The sequence below is a fragment of the Mauremys reevesii genome, linkage group 21 (assembly GCF_016161935.1).
Source record: "Mauremys reevesii isolate NIE-2019 linkage group 21, ASM1616193v1, whole genome shotgun sequence".
Lineage (NCBI taxonomy): Eukaryota > Metazoa > Chordata > Testudines > Geoemydidae > Mauremys > Mauremys reevesii.
Genome location: NC_052643.1, coordinates 15,159,423 through 15,182,298, shown reverse-complemented (window position 1 = coordinate 15,182,298; position 22,876 = coordinate 15,159,423). Strand labels below are relative to the sequence as shown.

General features: G+C 42.5%; 1 protein-coding gene across 3 annotated transcripts; it reads right to left on the bottom strand.

Moving 5' to 3' along the window:
* Positions 1 to 633: 633 nt before the first annotated feature.
* On the bottom strand, positions 634 to 10,692 carry PEX10 (peroxisomal biogenesis factor 10). Of its 3 annotated transcripts, none has more exons than XM_039509172.1 (6): positions 10,431 to 10,692; positions 9,335 to 9,415; positions 8,549 to 8,766; positions 7,622 to 7,797; positions 6,175 to 6,310; positions 634 to 914 (listed from the first exon to the last, which is right to left on the bottom strand). In XM_039509172.1, the coding sequence occupies exons 1-6, from the start codon at positions 10,630 to 10,632 to the stop codon at positions 846 to 848; spliced, it is 882 nt and encodes a 293-aa protein (XP_039365106.1). In that variant the 5' UTR covers positions 10,633 to 10,692; the 3' UTR covers positions 634 to 845. The 3 variants fall into 3 exon arrangements, with proteins under 3 accessions (XP_039365106.1, XP_039365104.1, XP_039365105.1); XM_039509170.1 differs by having other exon boundaries at positions 8,369 to 8,766; positions 10,431 to 10,675; XM_039509171.1 differs by lacking the exon at positions 634 to 914 and having other exon boundaries at positions 6,160 to 6,310; positions 7,600 to 7,797; positions 8,369 to 8,766; positions 10,431 to 10,682.
* Between the last annotated feature and the right edge of the window lie 12,184 nt (positions 10,693 to 22,876).

Here is a 22,876-nt window from a genome sequence, read left to right as displayed (position 1 = left end):
GACTATTTTAAATGTGATAACAGGGATCTGACAGTATTTTCCTGTAGCAGTGAGACAACAAACTAAGTGGTACATAAATTAACCTGATCTTCAGCACTTTTCACTGTAGTGTTCAATTTACATCAGCAGTTACATGTGCAAGGTGTGCTCACGCTCTATTGGAATTTGAGTTTAAATTGAAGCAGAGAAGTTGCTTACCGTTAACCCAAATTATGCTGTAAAAATAGAATGGTGGTGTTAGGATTCATATTTCTTATGAGAATTTCCACTGCAGTTACTCATAACTCTAATTTCTTCTGCTCTAAGCATATGCACACATACGATTTCCACCTGAAGCTTCAGCAGGGACTGTTGTAGTTTTAGGAGAACAGGAAGGGAGCAAGGATCCAACATTTATATGTAAGTCTTAATCCTAAAACTTTCATAATACTAAAAGCATGCTACAAAAGGTTGTTTGGATTTAAGTCCTCCCACAGTGTTTGCAACTAACTGCAAGGGCAATAGTCTAATAGTCTCCTCATTGTTCAAAGTGAAATGCAGACAAACAGCATAAATAAGGTTAGAGAACTTGCTCTAAGCAATTTTTAGGAATAGTGTTTAACATGGAAGGTCAAGATCTGAGGTACAAGAGAAGGCAGTAGACCAAAGTACTTCAAGTTTATTTTGTAACAGGAATGAGAAGCATCACCTTTTACTGCTTGTATAAAACAGTTAAGTTTTATAAAAAGATTTAGGCTCAAAATAAAGTCTTGCTTGTGGATTAAGCCAAACTGTATTATGGCTTTGCTGGCTGATAAAGATAGAGGAAGGGGCTTGTCAGGGGCTACAGCAGTGTCTTCATACAGTTATCGATAATGCCGCAAATAGATCAGTTTCTGAGGATGAAATTTCTCTCTGCATAATGGACACTCTGCCTACAAAAGGGAAAAATTAAGTTACCAAAGTGTTAAGCAAAAAACAAACAAACACTAGCACATTGGAGGAATCTAGACATAGAAATGAGTAGCCCTACCTAATTCTAAACATACATCTTTCCTTCTGTCTAGTTTTTAGGGCAAGGTTAACTGTATAAAGCACTGTCCTCTATTCAAATTAACGGCACTAATTTAAATGACAATGTTTTAGTACAAGAAATGACCTTACTAAGCTTTATAATGCATGGTTAATGAACAAGCTGTACATTACAATGGCCCCTCAAGGTGAACCTTTACTAGCTCTGTAGACAATAAAACCCTCTTCAGATACTGCTACAAGGAAGAACACATGCGGGAGAACTTACGTGGTTCGGACAGTAAGCGTCACATTAAATGAAAACGCTCAAAAGGGTGACTAGTATTAAATGCCACCTTCTGAGAACTTAAACCAAAGTCAAGCCACTGCTAAAGGTAGATGTACACAATTCTCAAGGGGGAGATAAATGAAGGTTCTCTGGTACAACATGGAAGGGAAGACCACCTAGATTAGGTGAGAGGCCAGTGGTTTACACAAGTGCTCCAGCTGACTCATAGCTATAGCAGAGAAGACTGAAGTGATCCTTTGTTTCTATAACATGAAATAGATTTCCCTGGTTTTCCTATGTCAAATGAAAGACCCAATATATTACCCAAACAACAGTATTTTCCAACAAGTTAAACCATATAGTGTCTTTTTTTGGCTGTTCAGCTAGCTTGTAGGTCTCTAGTTCTCAGCTAGGTAAGATCACTTATCTGCATTCTTTAGCCCCACAAGCATGAGAGAGAAAAATACATGTTATAGTGAACAGGTTGCTGGTGCTTCATGAGCAATGAGATCTTAATTCAGCTATTCGTATAAAGAAAATATTGCATGGGAAAATGTTCATTGAGACCCAGGTAGTTAGAAAGCAATTTACTCATTCTGAAGAGAAAAATTTGCTCCATTATTTCAGTTACTATGAAAGGCAGCTTTCAGATCTCAAGGTAAATATGTAGTTGCTAGTGATGACAAAAAGAAGCTATTACTAAAATATTAAAGCAAAATAAAGTTAGGAAATGCTATAGAGAATCCTAATAGTTGCATTAACTCAGCCACAATGCATATAGCTCAACTAGGAGTAGTGTATACATGTGCAATACAAAGGAGTTAGAAAATGCAAAAGTTAAAGTTCTTATAGCAACATTGAGGGTTTTTGCATTCCTAAATTACCCACTACTTTATTTAAGCACTGGCTGCTATGTAAATGTAGTTATTTTACAGCAGTGGCTCTCAAATTTTTGTACTGGTGACCCCTTTCACAGAGCAAGCCTCTGAGTGTGACCCTCCCCAATAAATTAAACACTTTTTAATATATTTAACACCATTATAAATGCTGGAGGCAAAGCAGGGTTTGGGGTGGAGGTTGACAGCTTACAACCCCCCATGTAATCACCCTGCAACCCAACTCTCTGAGAGGTCCCAAACCCCAGTTTGAGAACCCCCACTTTACAAGTTTGGGCTTTTAAAAACCAAATTGCTGCAGAGTTGTATATAAATGGTTGCAAACTACAGAGGCAAAAACTTACAGAAGCTACTGTTCACACGTGAAGATGAAAGAAAATGAAACTACAGAAAGCACTAACATGTGACCCTGCAGGTTCTATAACAGCCCTAAGTGATGTCAGCTGAGGTTACATGCAGGTGAGTACTGCCACCTGCTGAGGCAGACTGTTCCTACAGTGTTAGGCCAGATTCCTGTCCCTTTAAGATGAAGAATTTTTGTGCCGTCTACAAGCTAGAATCAACCTCCTCCTGTGGGCAGGACAGGCCCCCTCTGGGAAGTCCATCAAAAGCAGTCCCTCAAGTAGGCTACTACTGCAACACTATGGCTTGGCCTCCAAGACTAAGATCACTAACTCCAGACTTGAAATGTCCACTTGACTACAAACTAATTCCCTCCTATACACTAAAATACCTTCCTCATAGCATCATGATCAAGATAATTTTATTTGTAGCTGTACATGAACTCAGACTTCTATCTTATTCACTTAAATCTTCAAAGAGTGCTCTCAAGTAACTTACACCCAGACTTTGTTCAGTGTGTTATATGCCAGTTTACTTATTCAGAATCTCACAATGTAGAGCTATTGATGTCTTGGTTTTCCAATCAGTGATGCACTCAGAAGGCCAGCAGAGAAAGTTATGTGCCATATATTAGCCAGACTGCTTGAACCATCTGAACATTCTGGGCAGCTTATTGCTTGATATCTGTCATCTTTGGATTTCACTCAGATCTTATCTTAAAGTGCCATACTTTTTTTTTTTGCTATCCATTTCAAAGAAGAAAATACTTGGTAATGCACTAAGCTGCAAAATTTTAAAGAGACCCATCCTTAGCTAATAGCCAGTGTGAGAGAGCCATCTTGCATGAACTTTCCTTTGCCTAGACTATTTAGTTCATGTTTACTACTCGATAGCTATCACTTTTGCTAGGCTACTGAGCTCAGACACTAAAACCACAATTAGTGCTGGCACAAGACACATTAACAACCTATGGCAGAATTAATATAAGCATCCATGGAAGGGCTGAAGTTTGCATAGTGTTTGCTCTCAAGATAGAAAAGCTTAGTTATCTTCTACCCTTTCCTGGTTAGATGTCAAGAGGGTGAGGGGATGAGAAGTTGACCAAGTCTAGAGTAGTCTGGAATCACTTAACTTCCAAAAATTTGGTAATATACAAATTTGATCAGAAATACTTTACATTTATTTACTTGATTCAAAGTAGGTTGTAACATGGACTTCAAACCTAACGAGGCATTTGTTAGACCTATTTCAGTGTGAAATACTACTCACTAAGCTGTCTAGGGAAAAATGCTAGTCTATAGTATGCCTTGTAGAAAGCATGTCTTTGCCTGTTGATTTAAAAGGGCCTCTAATGTGCCACTTACCATCAGGTATGTGGATATCTAGATCTTTGTATTTACAGCTGATTGAAGGTGCAAAAGTAGAAGTCCTCTGAACAAGTTTTGGTTTCACTCTCCATTTTGGACTCTAGGTGTATGATACTGAAATTGCCAGTAGGCTATTGAGTGTGAACTTGGCATCTAGGAATTTCACTAGCCTCAAACATCAAGTAGGAGAGCTTAGTCTTGTAGGCAGTGAAGTGTTGGATGTACAGTAAAAGCTAACTCAGTTGCAGGAAAAGAGAGGGGATATAAATGTGTTACCATTTTTCTGTTTTGCAAGAGTTGCTCAGTCATATATGCTGCACAATCATAGAAGGGTCTAATAAGGTTTGAAAAGGAATGCACAAAATGTGATTCATGAGACCATACTGGATCACACTGAGGGTTAAACTTTCATCTACTGTAAGCAGGTACAGCTCCTGTGGTATCTATGGATAGCACCTGCTTACAGCTGGGCTGAATTTGGCTTTTTGAGTCAGAAGTGCTAGCATTTAGAGGCACTTCTTACACAATCATCACTCTTAACCCCAGATTATCCAAGGAAGAAGTGCTCAGTCAAATACCTGGGCCTGAAAGGCATACGTTCCTATATGATCAACTTAGCTGCAGCAGTGCATTTTCCACCAGGTCTGATGCTCTGGCAGCTCATTACTTGTAGTGTGCATACATAAGGGGTAGGAGATAATTGTATTCCCCTTCTGATAAGACAGGGATAACTGGGTAGGAAAATGACATCTGGGTTAATAGCTCTTCTAAAGGGCCCATCCAATATGATGTACAATGTTCCCTACTCAGGAATATCACTTTTCTGAATGGTCACAGGCTAGCCTCTGAATTTAGTGTCAGCATGTAGTAAATTCTGATGTCCAAGTAGTGTGGTTAGATCATGCATTGGCCTATTGTAAACTCATTTCCGCACAAACACTTGTCCCGAAAGCCTTACAAAGCAAAGGGCCAGGGTGATGTGCCAAAATCCATCAATGGTGGGATACAAAAACACACACACAGTCACCAAATAGCTTTTCCAGTTTGGAAAAGGGTTAAAAACAGACTACGGCTAGCATGTAATAGTTTATAAACTATTCTTGGAGCCTGGGAAAGATACCGTTTAACTCACAAGATCAGGAGAGTCGGACCCTTCTCCATAGAAGATAGATAGATAGCAGACATGTGTTATGAAGTTAACACTAAGGCCTGATCTACATCTAAAACTTAAGTCAACCTAGCTCTCTATAGTGCTCAAACCTGAAGTTTCACTGGTTGACTTAAGAGCCACTGTAGACAGCTCAGTTGATGGATGAGTTCTGTCATCAACTTAGCTACTGCCTCTCAAGGGTGCAGCAATAGAAAAATCCCTTCTGTTGGTGTAGCATTTATACTACACTGGTACAGCTATGCCACTGTATCTCTTGTAGTGCAGACATGCCCTAAAATCTGAGACAAGCTGCCCTGTGGATAAATGTATTTCCCTAGCCCTATGAGAAAACACATTTAAGCTACTATGGACTTAACTGGTGTATTGACTCGTTCATCAACTTGGAAGCGCTTGTAGAACAAAGTTTATTTTCCAAATGTTTTAATAAGACATTTTAAATTTGTAAATACCACCCTATGATTCATTTACTGGAAGCTTTGCTTTTCATGAAGAAGCTTACCACCATCCCTGAAAGAAGCCACAGCACAGAAAATTAATCCATAGCAAAATGCAACCATTTATGTCATTAAAAGTAGGAGAGGTAGAACAAAATTTTGTGGCCCATGAAGAAGTTAACAGGCTGAGTCCAGGATGGAGCTGTACGCTACACCACTCCTGGGTTTTTCTGGTTGTACTTACGTGGTGGTTTAATATCGACAAACGCTCACTGGGCTCCAGGAGAATACTGAGTTTATTTTCTTGGTTCACTTAAATAATATAATGATTGGAACCCACATCTCCAGATGTATATAATGACTAATCCCATAATTTATCAAAGTTCACAACTTCAATAAAGTTCAACAGCATTTCTGAGTTTGTGTAGCCAGAGTGTATTTGTTTACAGCACCACTCAGGTCCTGTTTCCCTTATTACTGTAATGCAGAGAACATTTTCACATTTGTTTACAGCTCAAGTCAACTGGTCACCTTGGCAAGCACAGGCCCCTCCAAAATGTGGATAGGGATTTTGAGTCTCTTAACTACCAAGGGAAGGTTAGTTTACTACTGAGTCTGGAAATTATTCCAGAAGAATCATGCAATAGTTCTTCCACATTTTCAAAGCCAACTTCTTCCCACTTACTTTGGTGTTACACCATTCTGTGATGCATTCCCAACAGAACAGGTGGCCACAGGGAGTGGCTGTTGCATGCCTACGTTTTTCCAAGCACAATGTGCATCGGGAACTGCATACAACAGATTTTTCCTCAGTCTGATTTCTGATGGAATAATAAATTTAGTTACATTTTAGTTGAACAGACAGAATACGTAAAACACCCTTACTGATATAATGTATAGAAACAAATCCACTTATGCTCAAGAGTGATACACGTGCCTCTCATTAAGAACATTTCAGAAATGTCAGTGATACTGACATAGAATGAGGTATGAGGAACACAGCCTGAGATGCCCAAGACAACCTGGACCATAATTCATGCTATGCTTCTAGTGAAGGGGACAAGGAACAGGAGCACTAGTGTCAAGGCAACATTTTTCTTATCCGCTTGTGAAGTTATTTGATAACTTAAATAGTCTATGAAAAAGGGAATTATCTGCTAAAATTGAAGTTTGAGAAAAGTGACAGATGCAATTTTGAAAACACCCTTTTTAGTCACACATTGGAAAAAAAAAAAAAAAGTAACAGCAGCACCTAAAATAGCCCAGACACTGCACAGGTGAGTGAGAGTGGAGAAAGAGGGACAACATGACACAGGCTGCTAGTGGTTGCCCTACATGAGTCCAGGGCCTGACACTAAGGGTCATGTGGAAAGGCCAGTGAGGTGGAAGTGTTGATACACGGCTGCCTGTGCTGTAAGTATGCCTCAATCCTGCCCTGAAAAGATCCCCTCTGGTAAGAGGAGAGAATAGTTCAGTCATAACCCATTTAATCCCTGGTGTCGGATGAGATTTCCGACAAGTAAAGCCAATTGTGTGTGTGGGGGTGGTCCTGTGGTTAAATCTACACTGGGTTTTAAAACCTGTAGCAGTAAGTATCTCAGCCTGACTCTACAGGCTAAGAACAGCTGTGCAGACATTCAGGCTTGGGCTAGAATTTGGGCTCTGAAGCTGACGGGGTGGGGCCGCAGAGCACCGTAGCTTGAGCCAGGCTGTAGCCATGGGCTCTGAGCCTTTCTGCCACAGGTTTTAAAATGCAGTATAGACATAACCTGATACATTTTGCCAGTAGGAGGAGAGCTGAGACCAACAACTTTTTTATTCACATTAAGTTACAATATTACAAACTTTTTGGGAGCTGGGGCAATCCGTCATATATGTTTGCACAGTACCTAGCACAATGGTGTCCTATCTGGCTACTGTAATTGAACACATTCTCATTAGGGATAGAAACGGTATAGCAGATCTCTACATAGCATCTGAAGAATTCCTTCCACCTACCCTATAGTATTTGTTACCTTGGTGCTTAGCTGTGATTGGAGCTCCACCACAGAATTTCCCATTAGTTACAGATAAAATTCCCCAACAATTATTCTTGCTTCCACCCCCTTACCAGCAAGTGAGGATCATCATACTTTGGATATGAGAGGTTGCGGTGTAGTTTCCACTCCTGCCTTGCCCTCTGCCTTTGTTGGAAGCTGTATATCTGAACACTGACTGTTAGTACAAGATGCAGCAGTGAAACTATCCCAAGAAGCTTGTAACTTGATCGAATGCTTTGGTCATCTCCAGGCAATCCTGGAACACGAAGCTGCATAGTTCAGACAGGAAAAGAGAAACTAAATTACCATCCAAAAGGTCATGTTTTCATTAATGAGCCTCACCATGGATCTGCTAGTACCTCAGTTTTGACCACCTCCTCCCATAATCGTCTTCCTAAACACAATGCTGTTTTACATTACATTAAGCCACTAGCTTGAAAAAGGCAGTTAAAAATGAGAACTTAAGACCGTACGTATCAGACTTCCCATATAAGAGTCACACCAGTTAGTTACCGATGCTTCCACACATACTAGCAGTGAATGCATGTGCCCCAAATATAGTTTTGGCTAGATTCACTTGTTTTCTAGAATTACATTCGGACCCAAACTGGTCTCTAATTAATCTAGATTTGTTAGCAGTGACCAATAAAAGCAAGGGGGTGGGGAAACATGACCCTCTCTCATGAATTATTGAAAACTCAAACTATTAGGCACTGACCAATTTACTGATCATCACAGGCCAAATTCTACATCCCTTTTACATTCAATACTGTTGCTGAAGCCAAAATACTACGTTACGTTAAGAAAAGTGTCTTCAAATCAATTAATTATTTAACGTACATAAGATATTCCAGTGATCCTTTTAGAGATGTGATAGAAGAGGCCATTTATATAAAACACTGCCAGATGCAGCCTACGGAGCAGGGGGATGCATTGCTTGAGGATATACACAGTTTGTAAAAGGGTTTTCTTCTGCTGTTCTGTCAGCCTGCCAACTTGTTTCTGCACCCAGCTTCGTACCAAAGTCCTGCTGCATAGACCATTGCTCTGCAAGGTTCTAGATCCACTAGTTTCTGTCTGCAACTCATGTTCCAGATGGATTAATCCTTTGTCCAACAAATAAGGCAAAACAGTATGAAGAGATATCAAAATGGCTCGTCGAAGCAGAGAAGGGATTCTCTTCTTGGAAGAATCAACTTGGACAATATTAACATATTCTTCACCAAGAGTTTGATAACCTGAAAGATAACATGGACAAAAGCAGAAGATGGGTAAGATGGCATTCTTATTTCCATTATTGACATGCTCTGTTTAAAAAGATGCCATGTTTAGGAGCACCAAAAGTGGCTTAAATTTCAGTTCCAAATGATGTGATTATTATGTTTAAACTGTAAATCTTTTATGGGCCCGATCCTGCAATTACTCAAACACCAAGCTTACTACCATAATGCATAATTCTTCATGGTACAGGCCCTGTTTTCAGAAAGCACTCTTCCAATAGTGCTAGTGGGAACAAGATGGTAAACGATAGGCTGTTTCACATGGATTTTACATAAATGCTATATCTTAAACCAAATATTTAACACTGTATTTACATTTAACAAAAAGAGGCATCTATAAAAATAACCAAACTTCTAGGACCCACCCCCCCTTTATATTTACAATACTGACAGAAACCCAGAAGCATTACATATTTGTAAGCAGGTAATTAACTCAACCAACAAATAAATCACAGACACCAGAAACATACCCTCAACCTTCCCCCCAAACCATGTCAAATAAATGGCTAAACTTTATGAACACTACCAGACAAAGTGGTGAGGCTGAAGTATGCTACATCAGAAAGAAGTTCAATCTCTTTCCTCCATTCCAACCATTTCTTAGTACCTAAAAAGGTAAGATTAACAACATAAAATTTATTCCAAAACCAGTTTGGATTTAAAACACTCCCCAGCACTGATTATTGCCCAAACTTTGCGGCACTGTGCACCAGACTACTCCATTTTCGTTATCCAAACTAGGAGACATGGCAAAAGGCAAGGAAGGGAGGTATAAGGTAAGAGAGGAGTTTGTTTCGTTTTTAGGTGTAATAACCTGAACAGCTGGGCAGTAACACAAGAATATGACCTTTGCCTTTCAATGAGCAAGATCCCACTTGCCAGGAGTACTTTTAATAAACCCATGAGTAAAGCTCTCAGCCTCTTACAGTGACTGTTAGGGCTAAGGGGAGCCATGGACTAGCTGGTGTTGGCTAGGCCTCAAACTTTGAAAGCTGTCAATAAACCTACCTGGGGTAGGGGGAGAAAACAAACAGGTACAGCTCCAGAACTGCACTGTGCACTGGGACCAGCCCCCCTCCCTCCACTCTTCCCTCCCCCACCCCACGCGAGCCCCCTCCCTCCTCTCTTCCCCAGCCCCACGCGAGCACCCCTCCTCCTCTCTTCCCCCGGCCCCACGCGAGCCTCCTCCCTCCTCTCTTCCCCGGCCCCACGCGAGCCTCCTCCCTCCTCTCTTCCCCCGGCCCCACGCGAGCCCCTCTCCTCCTCTCTTCCCCCGGCCCCACGCGAGCCCCTCCTCCTCTCTTCCCCCGGCCCCACGCGAGCCCCCTCCTTCTCTCTCTTCCCCGGCCCCACGCGAGCCCCCTCCTTCTCTCTTCCCCCGGCCCCACGCGAGCCCCCTCCCTTCTCTCTTCCCCCGCCCCACGCGAGCCCCTCCCTCCTTCTCTCTTCCCCCGCCCCACGCGAGCCCCTCCCTTCTCTCTTCCCCCGCCCCACGCGAGCTCCCTCCTCCTCTCTTCCCCCCCCACGCGAACCCCAAACTTCTCTCTTCCCCCGCCCCACGCGAACCCCCTCCCTTCTCTCTTCCCCGCCCCGCGAGCCCCAGCCCAGTCCTAGCCCCTCACCCGCCAGTCCGTGCAGCGCCGCCCCAGCCCCGCTCCGCAAGCCGCTCCGGTACAGCTCATCCTTCTGCCCGCAGCGCACCAGGTGCGCGGGCCCAGCCGGAGCCAGCGGCATCCCGAGCGGCGGGGGCGGGAGGAAACGTTCCCTCTCTCGGGCACCGTCCGCTGTACGTACCGTCACCAAGATAACGTAGGCCACTAACATATACGTAATACGCCTAGGTTGACGTAATATGCTGGCTTCGCGAGGCGCAAGAGTTGTGCGTCATCACAGAGCCTCCAAGATGGGAGGAGCGAGAGCCACTTAAAGGGGCAGAGCAGGCCTAGGGCCTCAGTGCTACCGCAGCCAATACCGCACTCAGTACCCACAATTCCTCACGGCGGCCCCCCTGCCTCTTCCCGCCAGAGCTCTATGGCAGTGCCCTGGGGGTGTTGCCATGGCGATGTCCCCTGGCATTGCCCACCCTGCCCATCCCCTGGGCTGCGTCGCAGAGACGCCAAGGCGCCCGCTCACCATTCAGGATGGGCCCATGGTAAGGAGGGAGCAAGACCTAGTGGATGGAGCACTGGACTGGGACTTGGGGGACCTGGTTTCTTTTTCCCAGCCCTGCCACTGGCCTGCCGGGTGACCTTGGGCAACTCCCTTCCCTTCCCCATGCCTCAGTTCCTCCTTCTGTAAAATGGGGGTAATGGTACTGTCCTCCTTTGTAAAACACTTAGAGAGCAACTGATGGAAAGTGCTATAGAAGAGCTAGATATTATTATTATTATTTATTATTATTTTATTTATTATTCTATATTAACATGTGGTGTCTGGACCCTTTCAGCAGGGAGCAATTTAGCTGTGACAGAAGCCCAATGATGCCAACTTAAAGTGTTAAAAAACATGGGTTAGCCTCCTTCCCCCTTAAAAAAAAAAATCATGAGTTTTCTTTCAATAATACACTTTGGGTTCTTTTCCCTTGCCTTCCAGTTTCTCAGCCTCTAGTAGAAGGTGCGTTCTTTAGGTTTTCAAGCTTTTCCAGGCAACCATGAGTAAGGCTATGAATTTGACATGGAAGTTTTTAGTAAATTTCATGACAGATGTGGGGGGAAATGATGAATCACAGAAAGTTGGGGCCGGGGTATTAGAAACTGAGTTCACCTGGCAGTGGCAGGTCCTGCCCTGACTCCCCATTCTGGGGGTTGTAACCTGGGGCACATGGTTGCAACCCTACTCAGGTTTGGGATCTGCTACTGTGTCTCAATCTATGGAGGGGTGAATGGGTCAAATCTGAGTGGTGCTGCAATGACATGTTCCAGGTTATGACACCTGGAGTGGGGAGCCAGGCCCAGCCCTGAGGGATAGGAGCTACTGACACAGGGCAAGTGTGAGTTGGGCTTGTCGTGGACTTTATTCAAATTGATGATTCCTGTGAGCACTGACTTTCATGCCAAAATTGGAACCTAACCCATGAGGGGTAGATGCTTATTACCTTTAAAAATCTCACACACTTTCCTGATTCCAGGAGCTAGGGCTTTATTTAAAAAACACTGACTATCTCAAGACTTGTAATAAAATTGCAAGAGTTGGCCACACTGAAAGTGTAGGTAGAAGCAATGCCCCCAGATGGGGTAGAATTTTTGCATGGCTAGGGCTGGCCGGCAAACAGGAACTTTTTTGTTGAAAAATTTGTCCCTTTTTTTCCTGAACAAATATTGAAATCAAACTCAGTATTTGCTGACTTTTTATTCCTGGCCACAGAATTCACAGTGCTACAGAATTCACAAGGGCAAGCCTCTTACAGTGGGAACTGGCCAGGATCTCAATTAGAAATTAGAACCACAATTAGAAATTCTTTTATCCAGGCATCAGCAGTTGGCTTAACAGTGGTGCAGTTTTTCATCATCACACTGCATGTGGGAAGCTTGCAGAGCAGAGCACGTATGTACACCGTGCATTACTCAATGCTGTGACATTGGCATGACCAAATGTAGATCCATGCTCTTCTGTCCTTCATAAATAATTTCTTATGGCTGTTGTGTGGACAATTTGTTTCCTGAGCCCAAGTCTCTCTCACTGCATATGAACTTTAGATCTCTCTGTTTTGTGATGAAGAATTTTTTATTAATTTCAATCAGTCACTTGAATCCTTCCTTACTATGTGTTTTTTTTAAGTCTCACTCATTCAGACTTGTGGCTTGGCAGCCCTGCACTCAACCTGGGCAATACTGCACATCTTCAGAATAGCTTGTCAGAGCAGCGCTGGCTATTAGCTCCTCACATTCACAAAGACTTGATTTATTGGCAAACTTAAAGAAGAAAAAACCTATTAAAAACAAAACAAAACTGAGGGCTACTTGCCTGAAGCTGGTTACTTGTGCTGGCAGGCAAATGAGCCATCAGGAAAGCTCATTTCAGGACTCAGTTCACATGGATTGTTCCTCCACCCTGTCTACTGCTGCTCCACTCAACATTACTGCATTAAATATGCAAGCAGCTAGAAGAAATGTACAAAGATCCTGATCTCTGAAGTGCTGGGGTACAATGCTTCAGAGGCTGGTTTTGTGGTTTTACTTTGAAGATTAATTCCTGTGTGGCCTAAAGGGATCCAGCCCTTGAGAATATAGTGTTTCTCTCTGACAAAGCATCAAGGCTGTTTGTCTTCAGTAAACACACATCTGACATAGTGCAATGCCTGAACCATTTCTCTATGTGGATGATTCATTGATGAAAGACAGCACTTGGAAAGAGACAGAAAGATGAGTGAACATCAATGTTAACAATATTAAAATCACCAGCTTTGCTGATAAATTACCCTCCAAATCACACATAATCCCCGGTTTCTTACTGTGGGGACTTGAATAACTGTGTTCTGCTAGACAGAGTCCAGTAAATCATGGTCACTATGATTTATTGGACTCTGCAGAGAAAATGTTAAACAAAAAACCAGCCAGCCTCATGTTACACATTTTGAGGCTGATGGCGGTGTGGACAGTATAATGTTTCTACAATGTATACCTTACAATCAGGTTCTTTTTCACAAAGGAAACAAAATAGCAATATTTATTCTTTGAAAAACTCATAAACTACAATTATACATCTTGAAATCTGACATATCCTGTTATTTGCCAAACTGTATTTGTGCTTTTCTTCTGAACAGATTTTAAAATTTATTAAAATGAGATTATAAACTAATGTAAATGTTCCACTTTAAGATTCTGTTTTTATTCCATCAGTGGTTCCACAGCCATTTGGTGAATGGATAATTTACCAGTTGCAGTTCAGGTTACAGTGAAACCTACTGTAATAGTTGTTTATCAAAATTCAAGGGTATTTTGGGATACTGGAAGTAACAGCTCCTGCACACAGGTAGGACTCAGACTTCTTACCAGTCCCCTCACCCCTGATCAGATACAACAATGTAATATCAAAACGACAACAATTTGGCACTAAGATACAGTACCACCATCCACGCTAATCACTACATTACACTATAATACACTACAGCTATGCTGCACAGCTCTGGCAGAGGCCCATAAGGTATATGTAGCTTTATGCCACAGTGAAAAGCAAGCTGTGGTCATGGTGTGGTGTGTAGCTACATGTGTCTGAAAGGCTCTGGCAGTGGGGAGAGGCTCCAGTGGCTGCCTACTGCTGGAGCCTTTTCCTAATGCCTCCCCTGCCACCGCCTTTCCACACTGTTGGAGCTTTTCCCTGCATCAGGGAAAGACTCCAGCAGTGAGAAGACACTACGCTGCTAAGAAATAGCAACCACGAAGAACTTCTGTGTGCTACCACCAGACAACTTATAAGTAATAGTACTTCCCTAATATTCCCTTCCCATGGCTGCAATTGATGTAGTTGCAACCAGGATTTTATGTGATCATGTTTGGGAGAGTATGTGGCCCACTCAGCGGTAGATGGGTGGGGAAGCAGCCATGAAACAATCTCGCTTTGAAGGTAAGGTCCACAGTGAGAAAAAGTTTGAGAACCCCTTCTCTAAAAGAACAGTAGGTGGGGTACTTGCCTCAAATAATACAATATCTAGGTTGGTCAGTATTTGGCAAACAGCATGGCCTCTCTTCCCTGCTCCTCCTGTGCCAGAATAGATCCTTACTGAAGGCAAGAACCATCAGCCTTTGCATTCTTGGCACGTCATTGCAGTACTGCTAACCCCAAACATTAAAAACAATGAGTCTGCACCCCAGATTGGTTTGAAAATTATGATCTTTTTAAATAATACATCTGGGGTTCTTTTTATTTACGCTCTGGTTTCAGAGCCTTTAGGCTGCACTCGTGTCACATTTCCACATTTTTTCTGCAACCACGAAGGCTAGAAACTTACTTGTTTTTTAAATGAAAGCTGAGATTCCCAGGCAATCTCCTAATATCAACAGCTGGGTTTTTAAGAAAAACATCAAATATTTCGAGAGTCCTAATAAAATCATGAGACTTGGCAACACCATAACAATAATTCCTAACATTTTAAACACTCAACAAACAATGCTCCAAATTCATCCCTGGTCTAGTTCTAGTGGCATGAATTTGGCATCCGTTTAATCCTCATACCATCTCTGAGAGGTGTTTGGTATGTACCTTGTGCAATACTTTCCTCCAGCAACCAAAGGGTTAATTATCTCTTGACTCAGTTGGACATGGGTCAGTTAGAACACTAGGTGTTTAATGGGCCTAGGGACAGACACACAGTGATAGGATATTAGCTAGCATCCTAGCATTCACTTGGGTCTGACTGAAGCTGGAGACTATGCTATAATGAGAAGCTGCCAGAGAAAGGGTCTGGGAGTTGCTTAGAGTGTTGTGTTTCTCTCTCCTAGTCCCTTTTTCTGTCTTATATATGTGCCATTTATTAAAGAAATCTTGAGTGAAGTAGGTGGGTTTCATTCACGCTCAGTTTGGGAGGCTGAGGCAGGGCTCCTAGTCATGACTATGGCTTCTAGATGCTACAGTAATACATATACTTAACTAAGTGACTTCCCCCCGAAGAATCAGTGTGAAAGCTGGAATTATGGCCCACGAATTCCTGGCTCCTAGTCATTTGATCAGACCTCTTAGAGACACCTCTCTCCCAGATTCTATAAAACTGAGAAGAACTGCAGGCTGCTGAAGGGCATTCGTTTCAGCCCTTGCTCAGAATTTTGCTTTTCTTGTGAATTGAAGTTGAGCGCACATACTATTAGGTAATTGTTGGTGAGTTTTTGTTTTTGTTCAGTGAACTTAATTATTTTTAAAGATAGTACTAAAAAGGGTAGAGGGAGAGAAAGAAAAATGTATATAACAGCGACATGCAGGCTGACATTTCTTACAGTCTATTATGTATTAATTAATTCAGCTCATAAGGGACCTTAATCTTCACACTTCTGTGTAAAGTGGCTAGCATTTAGCTGGTACTATATAAAAATAATTATTTGACATTTTATATTATTACAGTGCCTAAAAGTCCCAGTCAGGAATATGCAGGGTGCTGTAGGTTTTGTAGTTTGTGTATGTTTGGTGTGTTCTCTGCATCAGTCGCTCAGCTTTAAGGGTGAACTCATTAATGTTTGTTTCAGTAATTGTGAAAATGTATGTTAACTGTAACATCGTGCTCAGACCTGTTAAGGACCTGATCCTGCAAAGACTTACATGGGTGCTTAACTTTATATGAGTGATCCCATCAAGTCAGTGGATTTAATCAAGATAAGCTCATTGGTAAGCCTTTGAAGAATCAGGGCCCTTTCTAAGCAGTTTGGTACTTTACTAAATATAAATTGTGTACTCCAGTTAGAGTAATGTGAATCACCCATGTCTGAAGGGCAATTCCAGCACTTTTTTTTAAAGTGAGTTTATAACCCAGAATAGCTCCTTCATTAGGCCTAGACAGCTGCCACATGTGCCCTTAAGAAACAATGATCTCTGGTTAAATTACAAATTCAACTATTGGCTTGTGCCTTCTGTGAGGTTGCTGTGCTGCACTTACTGTAGGAGTGAACCTGAGCAAAGTTTTTATTTCACATCAGATTCCTACAAAGTCATGTTTTTTACATGTTTAAACTGAGTTTCACTTTTGGGTTTGAGTCTCCTGTTTCACAGTCCTCCATAATCAATATTATCTAGTAGGTGACAGTGGTAGAGCAAGGAGAAAAAGAAGCGGAGCAGCAGATCTTAAAAAGCAAATGAAGGCTGTCACCTGAGAATTGTTTGGGCCACTTAGAAGTGGGATTGTTAAAGCACTTAGAAAAATATACTGTATGCAACTTTTCCTGCACTGAGGCTAATGGAGGGCTGTAGCTCTTTTGCCATCTTTGATTTTTACTGGACCCATTCTTCTTAATTTGTTGACTTCCAGCCTTGTAGACTGTTATACAGTTGCTGGGTTCCGCCCTAGAAGAGGTTGTATTTGTGATGGGTGAAGTCTCTAGGCTATATAATAATACCTAAATGTTACAATGCTTTTCATCAGTAGATCTCAAAGTACTTTACAACGGAGGTCAATATCAATATTCATATTTTACAGATGGGGAAACGGAAGCACGGAGAGACAAAGTAACTTGCCCAAGGTGACCCAGAAGTCCATTTGCAGTGCCAGGAATAGAACCTGTGGCTACTGAATACCAGTTCAGTTGCCAAATCAGCTAGATCTTGCTGCCATTGCAGGATTGGGCTATAGTTTATACAGTGTTTTGGAATCCTTACTGTATAAATATAAGACTATGATGTTATAAAGAATGTGAAGAGCTCAGTAATGACAGTTTTACTTTAATATAAAAAACGCCTGTGCACTGAGAGAAAAACAGGATTAATCCATATCTGCACTACAGGGGACTTGTTTAACCTCCCAGTTAGTTAATACCGGTATTTGTAGTGTGCTCTTGAGAGAAGTGCTGTGTGAGGACTAAGTAATGTAACTTTGTTAAAAAATAAAGGATGGCAACATTCTAGTGCTACCTAGGGGGCAGCATTGACTTGTAATGTACTTTCCTAAGTTGCCTTAAAAATGAAAAATTGCTACAACTAATAGCCCATCACTTGAAATGCACACAACTTCCGAATGCTTCCTAAAGCAAGACATGTTGGGGAATGTAACCAGGTGTAGCTTTTATGTTGCATCAACAGTTTAAATATGGACAGGTTTGGGGAGGAGAGCATTTAACAGAAATGTTTCCATTCCCTCATCTGTTCCTATCTTAAGATCTTAACTTCTCTTATGCAGACAGGAATAAGAATGTGAATATTTTACAACTTTTGACACAAAAGGAAAATGCAATTGTTATGGGGGAATCTGGAGATTTCTTCCTAGAAATCATGGATCTGAGCCAAAGGTAGGAAATGAGGTCTGTATAACTTAGAGCCAAGTTATGTGACTCCGTTGTACCATTGGTGAGCAGTTATTTGCATGACTAGTCCCCTTAGCTTCAGTGGGGGCTACTCATGCAAGTAACTCCTCCCCAGTGGGAGTAAGCAGTTAATGGCCTGACCCTTAGTTCATAAACCCAGTAAAAATTTACTAACAAACATGTGGTCACTCAGGTTGAAATATTAAGTGCTCAAATTTCAGAAAATATTTAAAGTTAAGGCAAACTTGCATGCAGGTTGCAGGATGGGGCCACTAGTTAAGATGTGACATGGCGAGGTAACTGAATGGTCCTCGCAGAAGCACTCTAGATACCCAGTTAATAAAAGAACATATCCTTGTGGGTCGCCTCCTGCTCTCGCCTGCCTATTTATTTTCTGCCTCATTTTGTTTCTTGCTGTCCTTCCTATCACAGTAGCCCCGACTCTCCACTCTCATGAGCATGCTAGCAAAGGAATGGAAAAGCAGATTCTCTGTCTGCCTCCCTGAGGGCAAATGACAGGCTGCAGGGGTCAATCCAAACTCCAGCTTGTTTTCCTCTCCACTTATTTCTCATCACTGCTCTTTTCTTCTCTAGGAGAGCTGTGGGAGTGCAACTGTGCAGCTGTTCTTCTCTTGTAAAACTGGCCTTTCCAACAGAAAGGTCTATCAGTGTCAACTTACATACCAGTTTGTAGGTATGGATTCATAGCCCCAGTGGGGCAAATAGCTTGGAATGTGATGGTTGACTTATCAATTGTGTTTGCTGCCTTCCCCCACATTTGGGAAAATAATTACTTTCAAACAGCAAAGTAATTGTAATAAAATGGGTTAGTAATTAAGTGTCTTTTGGTAGCAATGTGAATGAATGGCACAAGTTAGTTCTGGTTCTAAAGTTATACAGGATTTGGCTTTGGTGTTCTGTTTGCAGTCTACTGACATGCATTCACATCAATCTATATTTGCAAAGGTTATTGTCTTCTGATTCATATTTTGCATGCTGTGGAAGCTGATATGGGACCAAATTCTGCACTCAGGTGCCCATGTATCCCTGTGGACCTCACTGAGTTTGTATGGAGGCAACTGAGAACAGAATTTGGCCCAGTGTGTGTTGCAACATTGACAGGGTCTGGTGAAGTACACAATAGGAGACTGTAATTGGTCAAATTCCAGTCATCTCTGTGAGTGGGCTCATGCCCCCAAAAAACCCAGACTGATAGGTGACTGTAGGGCATAAATCTTGCACTCTGAACCCTACAGAGGAGGTTGGCTGGGGTGGGTTTGGGAATATTGTCTGCATGTTTCTGGATCAGATGCCCCATGACCTGCCTATCCCATGTGTCTCATAAAGTCCTTCCTCTGGCAGGATTACACTGTGTGCTGGAAGATGTAGAATAGGGAAGAGTGGCTGATCTGAATATGGGCGCACATTAGTGCTGCTTATGTGTGTTTAGGCCAGCATATAACTAGCATACTGTAGTGGGAATTGCAGTGAGAAGAAGGCTGACGTTAGAGTAAGATACATATACGGCCTTTACAAAAGATACTGAACCACATTGTTTTTTCTTAGTTGCACACAGAGTAGTTTACCCCTATTGCGCTAGAGGAACTAATGTGATGTAGCACATGAGACCTAGGGTTTGTCTACACTCCTGCTTAAGTGGTGTGAAAAAGCCACCCCCCCAATAGCACTGCAAGTTACATTGACCTAAGCGATGTCCACACCGGTGCTCAGTTGGCGAGAGAGGCTCTCCCACCTGACATAGCTTCCACCTCTCCTTGAGGGGACAGGTCTTCACCAGCCATGCTACAGGGACACAGCTGCATTGGTGCAGCTGTGCCGATGTAGCGCAGTAGTATAGACTAGCTCCCCAGTACATTCCAAACTGCTGATCTGCTCAAAAGCAGCTTGGCTATTCTGAATATTACATATTTGAAATTGCCACAGCAGATCACAGCCGTAGCCCATCATATATCCTCTCTCCAGCAGTGAAGATTGTCTGATGCTGCAGTGGAAGGTGAAAACCCCTTGAATGCACCTGGCTAATTGTTTTGTATTATGTGTGGTGGGGGGAACAGTTCCTTCCTGACCTGCAAGGTGATCATTTTATGCCTGGAAGCATAAGAGTGATTTTTTTACCCCTCCCTTTGCACTTACTCTGTAACTGCAAATATTGATCAGAAAACTATTTAGACCCTCTAAAATTCTGCCACAGTATAGGACTCAAAATTGTGCAAGACTGAAACTCTTTGCAGACCTGATCACTATTGAAATCTAGCATCCTGTTTGCTACTATTGCCTACAACAGACATGATAGGGGATTTACTCCACTAGCAACTATACAAGGAAGTCCGAATAATAAAACAAATGCAGAATACGCTAATGATTAACTTGTTCTCCCATGAGTTGCCCGAGTGTGCTTTATTAAATATGGTTTTATCTCCATGGGCTTGTTAATGTGGAAGAGGCTTGGAGTACAATATTCAAACATGGCAACAAACGGATGTTTCAATTTCCAACCTGAAGAACAGGTTCCCCTGATATAAAAGGGGCTTAAAGTCTGTCCAAGACTGTTACCACCCTCTGCTTCCCTTTGCCTCCTCCCACTCTGAACTTGTTACCCTGGAGCTGAACTGTTTGAACAAGGACTGTAAGAGTTGCTTTGTGATCAGTGAGCTGAGAGCCTTTACCATGTAAAATGCAGGGGAGGAGCCTTTAGCTTCAGATTGTGCTGAATTTTTTTTGTTTGTTATACATAGGAAAGACTCCGGATACACAATGCAGAGAGGCTGGAACAGAACTGGCTCTGCACAGTCCAGAGAAAAGAGATAAAGGTGTGTTCTTTATTTTTCTCTCCTGTCCCCTCTCCTCAAGCCTAGATTCTTTTCTTTGTACTTCTAACACTTTCAGTTCTCTGGTGTGGGAGGTAAGTTCAAAACTTCTAACATGCTGCCGCAGGAATATCGATAGCTTTATGGTTGCAACAGAACTCGCTAATTCTCTTGGCCTCTGCTATTACCTAAGGAAAATAGCATGGAGAAGCATCCATTTTGGATGTTAAATGTACATTTGTATATGCTTTTCTTACTAGGAAATGGGTTAAGCTTTGGATTGGGATCAGCCCTAGGCTTCAAACTTTTCTAGCCACATAGGAAGGATGGGGACTGCACTTGTGTATAAACCAAAATAATATCAGCAGGTGGTGTGTTTTTTTTTTATTGGGCAGCTTTTTCCAACAAGGAGATTTGGTGCACTCATTTCTTCGAAATGACAATCCCAGGCACTTCGTAGCACTGAGCTCATGCAAAGGCTGTAAGTCTAATGGGAGGTGGACTTGCAAAGGGAAAAGTTGATCATAAAGAGAACAAATAGCAGCTAGATAAAAGCAAACAAACAAGCCAATCTGCCTCTGTGACTGAGCAGTAAATGAAACTCGACTTGGAAATCACTGCCAGCATCACTTCTTGTCCCTTTTGCCTTTGAACAGCATGTCATATAGCATGGTGAAGGAATTCCCAGTTACATTCCAATGCCAAGGATGCAAGTAGGATGTTGGAGACATGACAAAAGCAGGGATAGGTAAACTCCAGTGTTGTGTGTCCTGGAGATGAACTCAAGTTGCAAAGTTTGGATGTGGATCTTATGAGCATGTCCAAAGTTCTATAGCATTCAGCTCTAAAGTCTTGCTTTGACCCACTGTGGAGATGGGGAGCAACTGTAAAAATGCACAGATCTGGGTTTGGATTCACTGCAAAGCTGGGGATGTTGGACTCCCAGATTTTTGTTTGGGGCCCTCTGCAGTATCTAGCTGTAATTCCATGTAACTGTTGGAGAGAAAGCGATAAAAGTTTGTATATTTAAGAGAGAAAGTCTCTGCTGTGAGTGGTGGCGGGGGGAGGGGAAGTGCTCCCTGGGTACCATTCCTGTTTTTTGTTGTTGTTGGTTGTGTATGAGAGTGAGGGACAGTTGGAGACTGTTTGATTAGATAAAGGACAAGAATTTTATCCATTATGAGAGGAGGTCAGTTGCTGCAAATGAAGTATGCTGATTATGTAAACACAAGAGAGTCTGAACAGAGTCTCAATTCACATCCCTGCCAGAGCTGCATTCTAGTAGTGACCTCAACACCAGTGTGTGGAGAGCAGAACATCTGCCTGTGCATAAATGTCTCCTCTCTGCTAACTCACTTCCCAGCTCTTTGCTAAGAGAGAGAGAGAGTGTGTGCATGCTTGTGCTACCAGGGATTGCCTGTTCCCAAGGGCTGGTGTGATGCAGGAGAGAAGGATCAGATTCTATGAGAATTTAAGACTTTAGTCCAACTATGTGTGGGCTTTTGTGCTTTATTTAATAACCCAGCAGGTTCACCAGACCCTCTTATCTCGCTGTCAGACACATATCTGCCTTACATTTGCATGATCGTGAAAGGCCTGCATAGCTGAAACTGAAAGTATTAAGTGGCTTCCCAGCCACTCACAGATTGTGTTGGAGAAGGATCAGCTGCTGTCATGTATTGAAATTCTTTGGCCTGCTTATGCAGGTGTCAGATTAAATGATCAGAATGGTCCCCTGGGACCCAATCTGTCCTGTTTACTAGAAAAGGATTTTAAGTGAGTTATGTGCTAATGAACGGTGTTGCATTCGGGGCTCTAGAGGGTAAGGCCCTCTGCTTAGCCCCAGGACAAGTGCAGTGGCTGTACAAGGCTGCCTCTGTGCTGTTGTCAATGTGCTTCACTCCTGCCCTGCAGGAATCACTGATCCTGATCCATTCAATCCTTTGTACCTCTGCTGAGCCTGCTAGCAAAAGTTGGTGGTACTGGTGGCTGTTATGATACCTGGCTACTAGGAACTGGATTGAGACCCACCAAACTCTTTTCACATAGGCCACCAAGCAGCCTTCAGTCATTCCAAGCTTTGGGGTCACTTGTGCGATGAGTTTGAAACCATGACCGAAGCTGTCTGATCTACTACCATGCTACTGAGCCATTAAATTTGCCCCTGCCACCTGGAAGGACTTCTGCCTTCCTCTGACGCATTGTTCTGGCTCCCTTGTACTGAAAGTCTGGTCTGGTCATTCCAGACTCATCACAGACTGTGTGAGAGGGCAGCTGAGTGAGCATTGCTGCCGAGAGCCCTTT